At 41.2% G+C, this 12500-nt stretch overlaps 3 protein-coding genes across 3 annotated transcripts in view; 2 read left to right on the top strand and 1 right to left on the bottom strand.

Annotated features, from left to right (window-relative positions):
* LOC135222531 (uncharacterized) overlaps positions 1 to 9481 on the bottom strand; it is a 17280-nt gene extending 7799 nt beyond the window's left edge. The window contains exons 1-2 of the mRNA XM_064260618.1: positions 9422 to 9481; positions 4300 to 4842 (exon numbers count right to left, since the gene is read on the bottom strand). Of these exons, the coding sequence (XP_064116688.1) occupies positions 4300 to 4842; positions 9422 to 9481 (603 nt within the window). The remainder of the gene's footprint in view (positions 1 to 4299; positions 4843 to 9421) is intronic.
* Positions 9482 to 9752: 271 nt separating this feature from the next.
* Positions 9753 to 10580, top strand: LOC135222532 (uncharacterized). The gene has a single exon (XM_064260619.1). It carries the CDS (start codon positions 9753 to 9755, stop codon positions 10578 to 10580), a length of 828 nt encoding a protein of 275 aa, XP_064116689.1.
* Positions 10581 to 11820: 1240 nt separating this feature from the next.
* LOC135222533 (uncharacterized) lies at positions 11821 to 12435 on the top strand. Its single transcript, XM_064260620.1, has one exon. The coding sequence runs from the start codon at positions 11821 to 11823 to the stop codon at positions 12433 to 12435; it is 615 nt and encodes a 204-aa protein (XP_064116690.1).
* Positions 12436 to 12500: the final 65 nt, after the last annotated feature.

Genomic DNA, 12500 nt, shown 5'->3' on the forward strand with positions numbered 1-12500 from the left:
AATACTTGTTAACCCAAAGTGCCAGCATCTGCTTATATTCCCATTCAAACCCGGACCATTGGAGATACAACGAACGAGATAATGACAGTAACCCCTAATTGGTATTTAGGAGTAGACTTGTAAACTGTGAAACTGACCGTCTGCCGGAAAATATATGGGTGGCTTACTTATTGCTTGTTAGATTTTTGGTCTAGACCCAGTATATGAGATACCAGATGAAACTAATATATAATATATCTGCAGACTCTACTGATTATAGAATGACCAGTGATAGACATTCTGGAGGGTGGGTTCCCCCTGACAGATGCACTGAAAAGGGGGGGATGTTAATTGGATCTAGATCCAACTTAGGAGATACCGCATAAAATTTACAGTACAATAGCACTGCACATCCTAGAATACTGTGGTGGTAATGACAGACATTTTAGCGGGTGGTTTCCCCCTGACAGACACCCCACAACGAGTGGGGAGGGGGAGACAGGATTTGCATTCAACCTTGGAGATACCAAGTAAAATTTGTACTACAATTGCACTGCACATCCTAGAGTATTGTGGTGGAATTGACAGACATTTTAGTGGGTGTTTACCCCCTGACAGACACCCCACAATGAGTGGGGAGGGGGAGGGGGAAATGGGATCTGCATCCAACATGGAGATACCAAGACAAATTTGTACTACAATAGTACTGCACACCCTAGTGTACTGCGGTGGTAATGACAGACATTTTAGTGGGTGGTTTCCCCCTGACAGACACCTCACTACGAGTGAGGAGGGGGAGGGGGTGACAGGATCTGCATCCAACATGGAGATACCAAGACAAATTTGTACTACAATAGTACTGCACATCCTAGTGTACTGCGGTGGTAATGACAGACATTTTAGTGGGTGGTTACCCCCTGACAGACACCTCACAACGAGTGGGGAGGGGGAGGGAGACACAGGCTCTGCATCCAACATTGGAGATACCAAGTAAAATTTGTATTACAATAGCACTTCATATCCTAGAATGTTGTGATGGTAATAACAGACATTTCAGTGGGTGGTAACCCCCTGACAGACAACGATTGGGGAGGGGGAGGGGGAGACAGGATCTGCATCCAACATTGGAGATATCAAGTAAAATTAGTACTACAATAGCACTTCATATCCTAGAACGCTGTGATGGTAATGACAAACATTTTAGTTGGTGGTTACCCCCTGACAGACACCATACAACGAGTGGGGAGGGGTAGGGGGAGGGGGAGACAGGAACTGCATCCAACATTGGAGATACCAAGTAAAATTTGTACTACAATAGCACTTCATATCCTAGAATGCTGTGATGGTAATGGCAAACATTTTAGTTGGTAGTTACCCCCTGACAGACACCCCACAACGAGTGGGGAGGGGTAGGGGGAGGGGGAGACAGGATCTGCATCCAACATTGGAGATACCAAGTAAAATTTGTACTACAATTGCACTTCATATCCTAGAATGCTGTGACGTAATGCCAGACATTTTAGTGGTGGCTTTCCCCTGAGAGTCACACCCTAACAGGTGGGCAGGGGGAAGGGCAAACCCTGATGATTAATGTCTAGGTTAGTATAGTAGGCTACTGTTGACCCTTATTATACATTATCGTGATATATTTAATAAATATTTTTATCCTTTCTATATCCAATGTATTCATTTAATACAAATATTAATCATTTGTTTCATATAAATAACAGGCTCTTTAGGCCCACAATATTATTTTGTCAAGCAAGCAACTGACTTCAATTATAGTACTCGCTTTAGCTTTGTTTACGAGATGAACATTATTGTAGCAGTGGCTGGAAGTCTGGCACTGTAAAGTAGCATGTAAGTTCTTATCATTATTAGAGTTATTGCTGTAAAATGTCTAAGTATATAACATTTGTTAAAAAGAGTAATACGCACGCATTAAATAGATAGTAATACATGTGTAATATATACGCTATGGTCAGAGTACAGATCATAATAATTGCGCTATAGCTTACTCGGTTTGTTTTATCGAAGCTGGACTACCTTCTTTTGGTTTCAACTGACTTTCATACTAATGAAATCATGGATACATTTTTGTATTATCAGTTTTAGGAATGAATATTGTTGTTACCATAGTCCATTTTTTTTTCGGCTGGTGTAAAATTCGTCAGATATAATACACCTGGCTGAGGAAGGACACAGGATCTCTGTTTTTTAAACAATCTCTCCACGCACCAAGTTGTTTCGAACATTTCCATTCTCTCAAGGAGATTATGAATAAATATAAGAGCAAATTAGACCAAAAAAATAATCACCTACCATTAATGTAAAGAAAACAAGAGAAAGGAAAAATTAGTGCAATTGTGAATTTTTTAATCTTTAATGTTTAATGAGTAAGTGTTTAGTGAATTGTTAGGGTTTAGTGAGTAAGCGTTTAGTGACTGTTAATGTGTCAGTATTCAGTGAATGTTTACTGAGTCTTTAGGGTTTAGTGAATGTTATTGAATGTTTATTGTGTAAGTATTCAGTGAATGTTTTGTCTTTATTGTTTTAGTGAATGTTTTATTAATGTTAAGTGATCGCTTAGTGAATGTCTTGTGAATGTTAGTGTTTAGTGAATATTTAGTGTCTAAGTATTTAGTGAGTGTTTAGGGTTTAGTGAATGTTTAGTGTGTAAGTATTCTGTGAATGTTTAGTGAGTGTTTAAGTTCAGTTAAAGTTTTGTGATTGTTTGTGCGTGGTGAATGTTTAGTAAGTACTCAGTGAGTGTTTAGAAGAATGTCTTGTGAATGTTAGTGTTTAGCAAATGTTTAGTGTGTAAGTGGTTATTGAGTTTTTAATGAGTTGATTTTCATTAGTATTTAATAAGTATTTAGGGTTTGGTAAGCATTTAGTGTTTAATGAGTGCTTAGGGTTTAGTAAGTGTTTAGTGTTCAATTAATGTTTAGGATTAAGTGAGTGTTTAGTGAATGTTTACCGAGTGTTTGGGGTATAATGAGTGTTTACCGAGTTTAGCGTTTTAAGTGTTTAGTGAGCATTTAGTGTATAGTGAGTGTTGGGTATTCAGAGTGTTTAGTGTTATTGAGTGTGAGTGTATGTTAAGTGTGTGCATGTGTATAGTGAATGTATGTAAGTGTGAGTGCTTACTGAGTGTAATGTTAGAGTTTAGTGATTGTACTACATTACTGTTTAGTAAGTGTCTCGCTACTGTATGCAAATAAAGTCCTGTAATATACACAAAAACCATTTATGCTTGACGCTGCTTAGGTCCAAGAGCAGATACTTAGGCCTTGACAACAATGGTTGGAGTGCTTAGACTTGTTTTTGTAAGGTAATTTTTTTCTGTGAAATTGGGTCAAATAATAATAATAATAATAATAATAATAATAATAATAATAATAATAATAATAATAATAATAATAATAACAAGTCTTATAGAAAGATATTGCTGCATCAGCTGCATTCAACTTGTAAATAGTCTTCTCTATTTTTCTAATACTAGCTTTCTCTCTGCTACTACAACTGGCGAGTATTGCGCCGATATTACTCATCAGGAGGAGTCAATTTCGGGGATATTGCTTAAAATTTATTTATTTGTCACGGCAAAAGAACAAATAGATTAAAACATAAGTACATCTAGTGGCCAACGTTTCTCTCGGTATCATCCGAGCATGATCACGGCAGTGGATCGGAGCAGACTGTAGATGCTGTCATAATCTACTCAATATATAGTAGCATGTCAGTAGCATGTGCGTGGCAAGAAATCCTCTGGACAGTTTCATAGAAGTCATACCAACGTAAGAGCCGGGACATCCATGGACGGGGCATAAGAATTGGTAGACTACATTTGACTGTTTCAAGAGGTCTCTTGCAAGGAGGGTCGGGTTGTTCTTCATGATAAGGTCGCGGGTACGTCGATTTTGGTAATAAATCACGAGTTCGAGTTCTTTGTCGACTTCGGTGGGGGTCACATTCTCTCTGATTATTTTTCTTAATGCATCCTCGGCCTCACGGTGACGTGCGTGCATTCTGGCTTTGTAAAACAGCTTGATCGTCTCATGGGGGTAGGGCTGCGGTCTCTCACTCTCGCTGTACCACCGATCCCAGCGATGTTCGGACTTCTTTATTATTCTAAGTCGATTCGGATACCCGTTATTAACGAGCACCTGAGTGACTCGGTCGAGTTCTTATTTGTTGAGTGTCCGCAGGAAGAACAGTGCGTGAGGGCCCTCTGTGGTGTTCTTGAAAACGTGCGGACAATTCGCTGTCACCAATCCACCAAAGTCCCTAAATTTTTTTTTTTTTTTTTGTATATACCAAAGTTTTTAGACTATCGTCGGTCTTGGAGACGAGGACGTCGAGAAAGGGGAGCTGGCCTTCGTTGCTGAATTCTACGGTATATTTCAGCGATCTGCACTGCTGGAACATGCGCCGGACAGCTTCAACCTCTTCCTCATTCTCGGCTTGTACAAAGATATCGTCAATATATCTTACGTATTTGCGGGGTTTTTTAATATTGGAGAAAACTCTCTCTTCCACAGTACCCATATAAAAGTTGGCGAATAGGACACCGAGAGGGGAACCCATGGGGACTCCGTCCTTTTGCCGGAACATCTGGCCTTTATGGGTGGAGAAAGGGGCCTTCTTCGTACATATTTCGAGGAGTGCCCGCCGAGATACTTCTGGGATATTTAGCTGGGGTGTAGAGGGGTCCCTGTAGATGCGGTCCATTATGATATTGATGGTCTCGTCGACAGGAACGTTCGTGAAAAGGGATTCTACGTCCAAAGAGGCGATAGTGCCTGTTCCTGGGGGGTCTCGGATTTCTTCGAGGAATTCCGTAGAAGAGCGCAGGCTATACTGGTTTAATTATTCAAAATTGGCTCAGAACACATACTTGTAGCTGTTGTCACTTGTGACCCCTGCCATTCAGAAACAAACACAATACTTTGTATACATATATATATATATATATATATATCTATATATATATATAATATATATATATATATATATATATATATAAGAGAAAATTACTGCTGGAGTTATTTTTTAAAATTCCTATTGAAGTATGGGATATTTCCTTCTTAATTTCCATCACATCTATATAAAAAAAACTATGTATGAGACCTACTAGGCGCTGGTCTACTTTCTACGTTTCACACACAACAAAAACGTGTATATTATGAATATATATATTAACTATATATATTATATATATATATATATATAATATATATAATACACGTTTTGTGTGTGTGAAACTGTAGACAGTAGACCAGGCCTAGCAGGTCCTCCATACATATTTTTTTTTATATAGATGTGATGGAATTAATGAGTGAAATATCCCATACGTCATTAATATTTCACTTTCATTAATGCCCATCACATCTATATAAAAAAAAACTATGTCTGAGACCTACTAGGCCTGTCTACTTTCTACAGTTTTCACACACACAAAACCGGTATATGATATATCTATATATATATATATATATATATATATATATATACACGTTTTTTGTGTGTGTGAAACTGTAGAAAGTAGACCAGCCTAGTAGGTCTCATACATAGTTTTTTTTTATATAGATGTGATGGAATTAATGAAGTGAAATATCCCATACTTCAATAGGAATTTAAAAAAATAACTCCAGCAGTAATTCTTATCCTGAAAAATCCCAATATTTCTTGAATTTCTTGCCTTTTACATTTTATAAGGTTTACGAATTTCAGATAATTACCAGATTTCTAATATTAATACTTCCTATGATAGATTTTGAATAATTTCAAGGTGTCCCATCTCTCCCCTCCAATCGTAGGTTATGTCTGTCAGGGGGAAACCACCCGATAAAATGTCTGGCATTACCATTACAGCGTTCTAGGATATGAAGAGCTATTGTAGTACAAATTTTACTTGGTATCTCCGATGTTGGATGAGATGTCTCCCCCTCCCCCCTCCCCTCCCTACTCGTTGTGGGGTGTCTGTCAGGGGTTAACCACCCACTAAAATGTCTGTCATTGCCACTGCAATACTCCAGGATGTACAGTACTCTATTGTAGTACAAATTTGTCTTGGTATCTCCATGTTGGATGCAAATCCTGCCTCCGCCTCCCCCTCCCCATTCGATCAGGGGGTAACACCCAATAAAATGTCTGTCAATACCACCACAATACTCTAGGATGTGCAGTGCAATTGTAGTACAAATTTTACTTGGTATCTCCAATGTTGAATGCAAATCCTGTCTCCCCCTCCCCACTTGTTGTGGGGTGTCTATCAGGGGGAAACCACCCACTAAAATGTCTGTCATTACCACCACAGTATTCTAGGATGTGCAGTGCTATTGTAGTGTAAATTTTACTCAGTATCTCCTAAGTTGGATCTTAGGGGAAATCCACCCTCCAGAATGTCTATCACCTGTCATTCTATAATCAGTAGAGTCTGCAAATATATTATATATTAGTTTCATTTGGTATCTCATATACTGGATTTAGACCCAAAATCTAACAAGCAATTAGTGGTGCTGGTTAAGTAAGCCACCCATATATTTCCGGCAAAAGGTCAGTTTCACAGTTTACGGTTACAGTCAGTATCTCGTTTGTTGTATCTCAGTGGTCTGGGCTGCCGCTCTATTACTACCCTCACCATTTGTACTTGTTAGAGCAAAAGACTTTTATTCCTGGGTCTGGGACTCCTTTTATACTTGGGGCACAGTTTAATCAAGTACTTGGTTATTGATTACCTCACTACAGCCAGACACCTGACCCTTCATCACAAATACTAAATGACTAAGTACTCTAAAGGTAACAGTGATCCCTTATAGAACTTAACAATCAAGAAAACAATCAGTCTAAGTTCATTAGAATAGATGTGAGGTAATCTTAATTAAAGGACATCACTCCTTCAAAAATTTTAATCTACGTATTTCCCTGGTTCTGATTCATTTGAGGAAAACAGCACAATTACCACTCTATATTTCTACCCAAACAAAATAAAATATATTATACTGGTAGTAAATGAAACTCACAAAAATTTTAAATACAAAAATTTATTTCTAAATTTAAAATTTATAATAAAATTTACAATCTCAGGGAAATTGTTATTACTTGAAAACAAAAGTTTACTCAATTCTTGAATTAATTATTAAACAAAATTAAATCAAAGTTTATCAAGAAAATTAATTAATTCAATTTATAAAGCAATAATTAAATTTGAAATGAAATTTAATTAAATGCAAATTAATTCACAAGTGTTAGATTAAAACAATTATATAATCAAAATTATTCAAACTATTTAAGCAAAATGAAGAGAATGCAAAAACGCAATAATATGAAACAATAAAAGCATTGACAGTAAAAACATTAAGCATATAAAATGGACATGTCAAAAGAACAAAACCAAAGAAAAATTGCATAAAAACATTAATTTTATCCATACACTGTAAAATAAAAACCCTGAAGTGCACTTCAAAATATTTGTAAATTACCTTCCAATACAGTTGCAACTTCTCACTCAAAAAGAAAGGCCAGTTACAATCTTCAACATCTTCAACACTTTCGTGGGCGCCTTCACAAAAATATTAATAATAACACCTCGCTCAGGTTCCCCTAACAACACATACGTTACTAAGAAATTACACAGAGCTAGTAATATCAAGTGACCAATTTATACAAAAATCCTGAGTTACATTATGGTAATGAAACAGTCGAGAGAGAGAGAGAGAGAGAGAGAGAGAGAGAGAGAGAGAGAGAGAGAGAGAGAGAGCCACTGCCTATCACACACAGCCAAGTCTGAAAAAAGAATGAATGTTCTATGGCTGGATTTGGTGGGTGAAAGGGCCCCTCATCAAGACGGTTGAGCAATGTCTTCAAGACGTCATCTCAGTTATGTTATGGAATTTTCCAATTCACAATGAACTACTTATGGGTCGATAAGTCCTCTTTTGGCAGATTGAAAGAGATAAGAGTTAATTTATTAGGGATATTAAATGGTTTCCAAGCAATAGAATCTTTAATTACTGCAAGTAAACATGAAACGATATTGTTGTAGGGGAGATTCTTGAAAGACCTGATGCCATATTTGGGAGGTCCCACACATTCGTTTGCATAGGTGGATAAATAGCTCCCCTGTGTTTGTCACGGGACTGCTTAGGATGATGAAAAATTAGCTGGCTAAAGCATTCTCGAGTTGTGAATAACAACCTTCTCTTGAGGCTTATACATTCCGACTCTTTCTCTCTGTCTTATGTACGTTTCAAAATGAAATGTTACTCTACTTAAACATGTTCCCTTTTAAATATGGGAATCTGAACACAAAAATATACATTTCACAACATTATACACAATTTCTCAGGGGGATTAATTGTGTTACCAAAACCACAATTGCATTACAAAACTTACATTATAAGATTCCTCCCCCGAGAAGATTAGTTATCCCAGGGTTGAATCCAACAATTTACAATGGGATAAATAATTGGCAACTACATTTTTTTTTACCAGATATGTGCTCAACCTTTAAATTATACGGTTGCAAGCACAAAGACCACCTGGTCAGTCTTTGATTATGATTTTGATTTTTCATCCGCTGTATAAATGACAGGGGGGGATCATGATCAGACAACACTAAAACTAAACTTCTTCATTCATTGGTCTGTTCATATACACTTCAAACATTTTCAATGCTGTGATTAAGGCTAATGTTTCCTTTTCAATAGTTGCATAGTTTTTCTGATGCTTTTAGGTATCCGTAAGGCTACCCCACCTAGTACTAGGAAACAGTTACAGAGATTTTTGGGCATGGCTGGATTCTATCTTCGTTTCTGCCTAAATTTTTCAGCAGTAGTAGCTCCCTTGACAGACTTAACTAGTCCCAAAGCTAAGTTTGTTTGGACTCCAGAGTGTCAAGAATCCTTTGAGAAGGTAAAAGCCATTTTAACTTCAAGACCAGTACTTCAAGCTCCAGACTTCAACAAGAAATTTGTGATACAAGTTGATGCTTCTGACTGTGACATTGGAGTTGTTCTACTTCAAGAAGATGAAAATAATATCCACCATCCTGTGTGCTTCATGTCTTCAAAACTGAAAAAACATCAGGAAGTATACTCAACAATTGAGAAGGAAACTTTAGCCTTATCACAGCACTGAAAAAATTTGAAGTGTATGTGAACAGACCTAGGAATGAAGAAATTTTAGTGTTGTCTGATCACAATCCACTATCATTTATCCAGCAAAAAATCATAACCAAAGACTGACAAGGTGGTCTTTGTGCTTGCAACAGTATAACTTATGAGTGCAGCGCATTAGTGGCAAAAACAATGTAGTTGCTGATTATTTATCCCGTTGCGAATCGTTGGATTCAATACAATGATAACCAATCTACTGGGGGGAGGTATATTATATGCTGATACTTTCATAACGCATATATCTTCTCGTGCCCGCAAACCTTGCAGCGTCCTGTTCCAGCACCAGTGAACGTCCGGTGGCCCCCCAAACCACCAGCCATTACTCAGCGCTGGTAGCTCCCCCAAAACCACCTGCTGTTCCTCAGCTCAGTCCTCTTCATGCCCGCAAGCCTTGCCATGTTCTGTTCCAGCACCAGTTGAACGCCTGGTGACCCCCCAAACCACCAGCCGTTCGTCAGCGATGGTGCCCCCCCCCCCCCACCCCCCCCACCCCCCCCCCCCCCCCACAAACCACCTGCCGTTCCTCAGCTCAGTCCTCCTCGTGCCCGCAAACAAATTTGCGAGTCCTGTTCCCGCACCAATAAATGTCCAATGGCTGCCGCCAAACACCAGCCGTTCCTCAGCACTGGTGGCCCCCCCAAACCACCAGCCGTTCCTCAGCTCGGTCCTTCTTGTGCCCGCAAACATTGCTGTGTCTTGTTCCAGCACCAGCAAACATATGGTGGCCCTCCCAACCACCAGCCGTTCCTCAGCTTGGTCCTCCTCATGCCCGCGAGCCTTGCTGCGTCCTCTTCCAGCACCAGCGAACGTCAGGTAACCCCCCAAACCACCAGCCGTTCGTCAGCGCTGGTGGCCCCCCCCCGCAAACCACCTGCCGTTCCTCAGCTCGGTCCTTCTCGTGTCCCGCAAACATTGCGTGCTTGTGTTCCAGCACCAGCAAACATATGGTGGCCCCCCCAAACCACCAACCATTCCTCAGCTCAGTCCTCCTCATGCTCACAAGCCTTGCCACGTCCTGTTCCATCACCAGGGAACGTCCGGTGGCGCCCCCGCCCAAACCACCAAACGTTCCTCAGCTCAGTCCTCCTCGTGCCCGCAAGCCTTGCTGCGTCCTTTTCCAGCACCAGCGAACGTCCGGTGGCCCCCCAAAACCACCAGCTGTTCCTCAGCTCAGTCCTCCTCGTGCCCACAAGCCTTGCCGCGTCCTTTTCCGCACCAATGAACATCTGGTGGGGCCAGCACCAGCAAATGTCTGGTGGCCCCCCCAAACCACCAGTCGTTCCTCAGCTCGGTCCTCCTCATGCCCGCAAGCCTTGCTGCGTCCTGTTCCAGCACCAGGGAATGTCCGGTGGCCCCCCCAAACCACCAGTCATTCCTCAGCACTGGTGGCCCCCCCCAAACCACCAGCCGTTCCTCTGATCTGTCCTACTTGTGCCCGCAAGCCTTGCTGCATCTTGTTCCAGCACCAGCAAACATACGGTGGCCCTCCCAAACCAACAGCAATTCCTCAGCACTGGTGGCCCCCCAAAACCACCAGCCATTCCTCAGCTCGGTCCTCCTTGTGCCCACAAGCCTTGCTGCGTCCTGTTTCAGCACCAGGGAACGTCCGGTGGCCCCCCCAAACCACCAGCCGTTCCTCAGCTCGGTCCTCCTCGTGCCTGCAAGCCTTGCTGCATCCTGTTCTAGCACCAGGGAACGTCCGGTGGCCCTCCCAAACCACCAGCCGTTCCTCAGCTTGGTCCTCCTCATGCCCGCGAGCCTTGCTGCATCCTCTTCCAGCACCAGCGAACGTCCGGTAACCCCCCCAAACCACCAGCCGTTCCTCAGCTCGGTCCTCCTCGTGCCAGCAAGCCTTGCCGTGTCCTTTATCAGCACCAGTGAACGTCCAGTGGCCCCCCCAATCTACCAGCCATTCCTCAGCTCGGTCCTCCTCGTGCCCGCAAGCCTGGCCACATAATGTTTGTTGTAGTCTGTTGTGTCATATGCTTTACCTAGTATATTTTTCCTGTTTTCAACCATGCTTTTTCAGTTATTCCCTAAAATCCTTATATTTTGGATTTAATCTTGCAGTTTGATTCATAAACATTTACTTTTTTATCTAAACGAATCGTTAGTTTTTGTCAGAATTACGATGGAATAGGCTTAACTCTTTGATACTTGGTAGTGCAAATGAGCTTATGATTTCTTAGATTGCACTGGATTGGATTATTATATTTTGACCTAAGGTAGGCCCTATTTCATAGTGAGTGAGGAATGTGAAGAAGGCTCCATTTTAACCACCACCTTTTACTATGGCATAATAATTAACAATTAAAAAATGGTATCCAAAAGAGTAGTTTCTTTCCAAAAGTCATGAGGTTAAAATTTGTCAATTTAAGTGTTCGTCGGTTGCTGCAAAAATATAATTATCCCTGTCTGTCTGATGCTCTTAATCCAGCGTACTAATATTTGATATAATGAAGTGTTGAAATTTTTGACATATATTTGAATATAAAGACTTGTAGTAAATGAGATATGTATTGCGCTACCATAACAGCTATGCCTGAGGGACACTCAGATTCACCAGGAGGTGATTGCTGAACGAGGAAGAATAATCGGATTGTGGGAGAGTGTAGCAACAGTGGCGAACATTGCTCATCAAATTGGGAAAAGCGTCAAAATGGTAAGGAAATGGATCCGCTGGTGGGAGGAGGAGGGTTCTGTGAAAACGAAGCCTCGATGTGGGAGGCCACGTGCAACCTCGCCCAGGATAGATGCCCTGATTGTAGCAGCTGCTGAAATGCATTCTATGAGGACATCTGCACAACATACTGAACATTTGGGGTTAAATTGCAATCCCATGACCTTGAGATGCAGACTCCATGAAGCCAGGATTCACAGTCATATCCCAGCATACAAAGGATGGCTCACTCCTGCACACAAGAAATGTCGCCTTGGGTTTGCTCTGAAACATCTTCCGCATGAGGAAAATTACTGGAGAATTGTCATCTTTACTGATGGAAAGGTGTTTCAGTCCGTGGCAGCCCGAGTTAGGCATTGCTGGCGGCGGCCTAACACGTACTATCAGGAGAATCACATACATCACCGAGCAATGAGTGGCAGAGTGGCAGTATCTTTCTGGGGATGGATGTGGGCATATGGTCCTGGTGAGCTTGTCAAGATCGATGGCCGCTTCACGGGAGAGAAATACATCAAAATCCTTGAGGAAGTGTTCCTTCCAACAGTTCGGGCTATAGCAGTTTCCTGCTCCTGGTGTATTACAGTTGGTCCATGACCAGAGACCCATCCACAACAGCCACGTGGTGTGGGACTGGCTACAGCAGGGGTGTCAAACTCATG

Source organism: Macrobrachium nipponense, chromosome 3 (assembly GCF_015104395.2).
Source record: "Macrobrachium nipponense isolate FS-2020 chromosome 3, ASM1510439v2, whole genome shotgun sequence".
NCBI lineage: Eukaryota > Metazoa > Arthropoda > Malacostraca > Decapoda > Palaemonidae > Macrobrachium > Macrobrachium nipponense.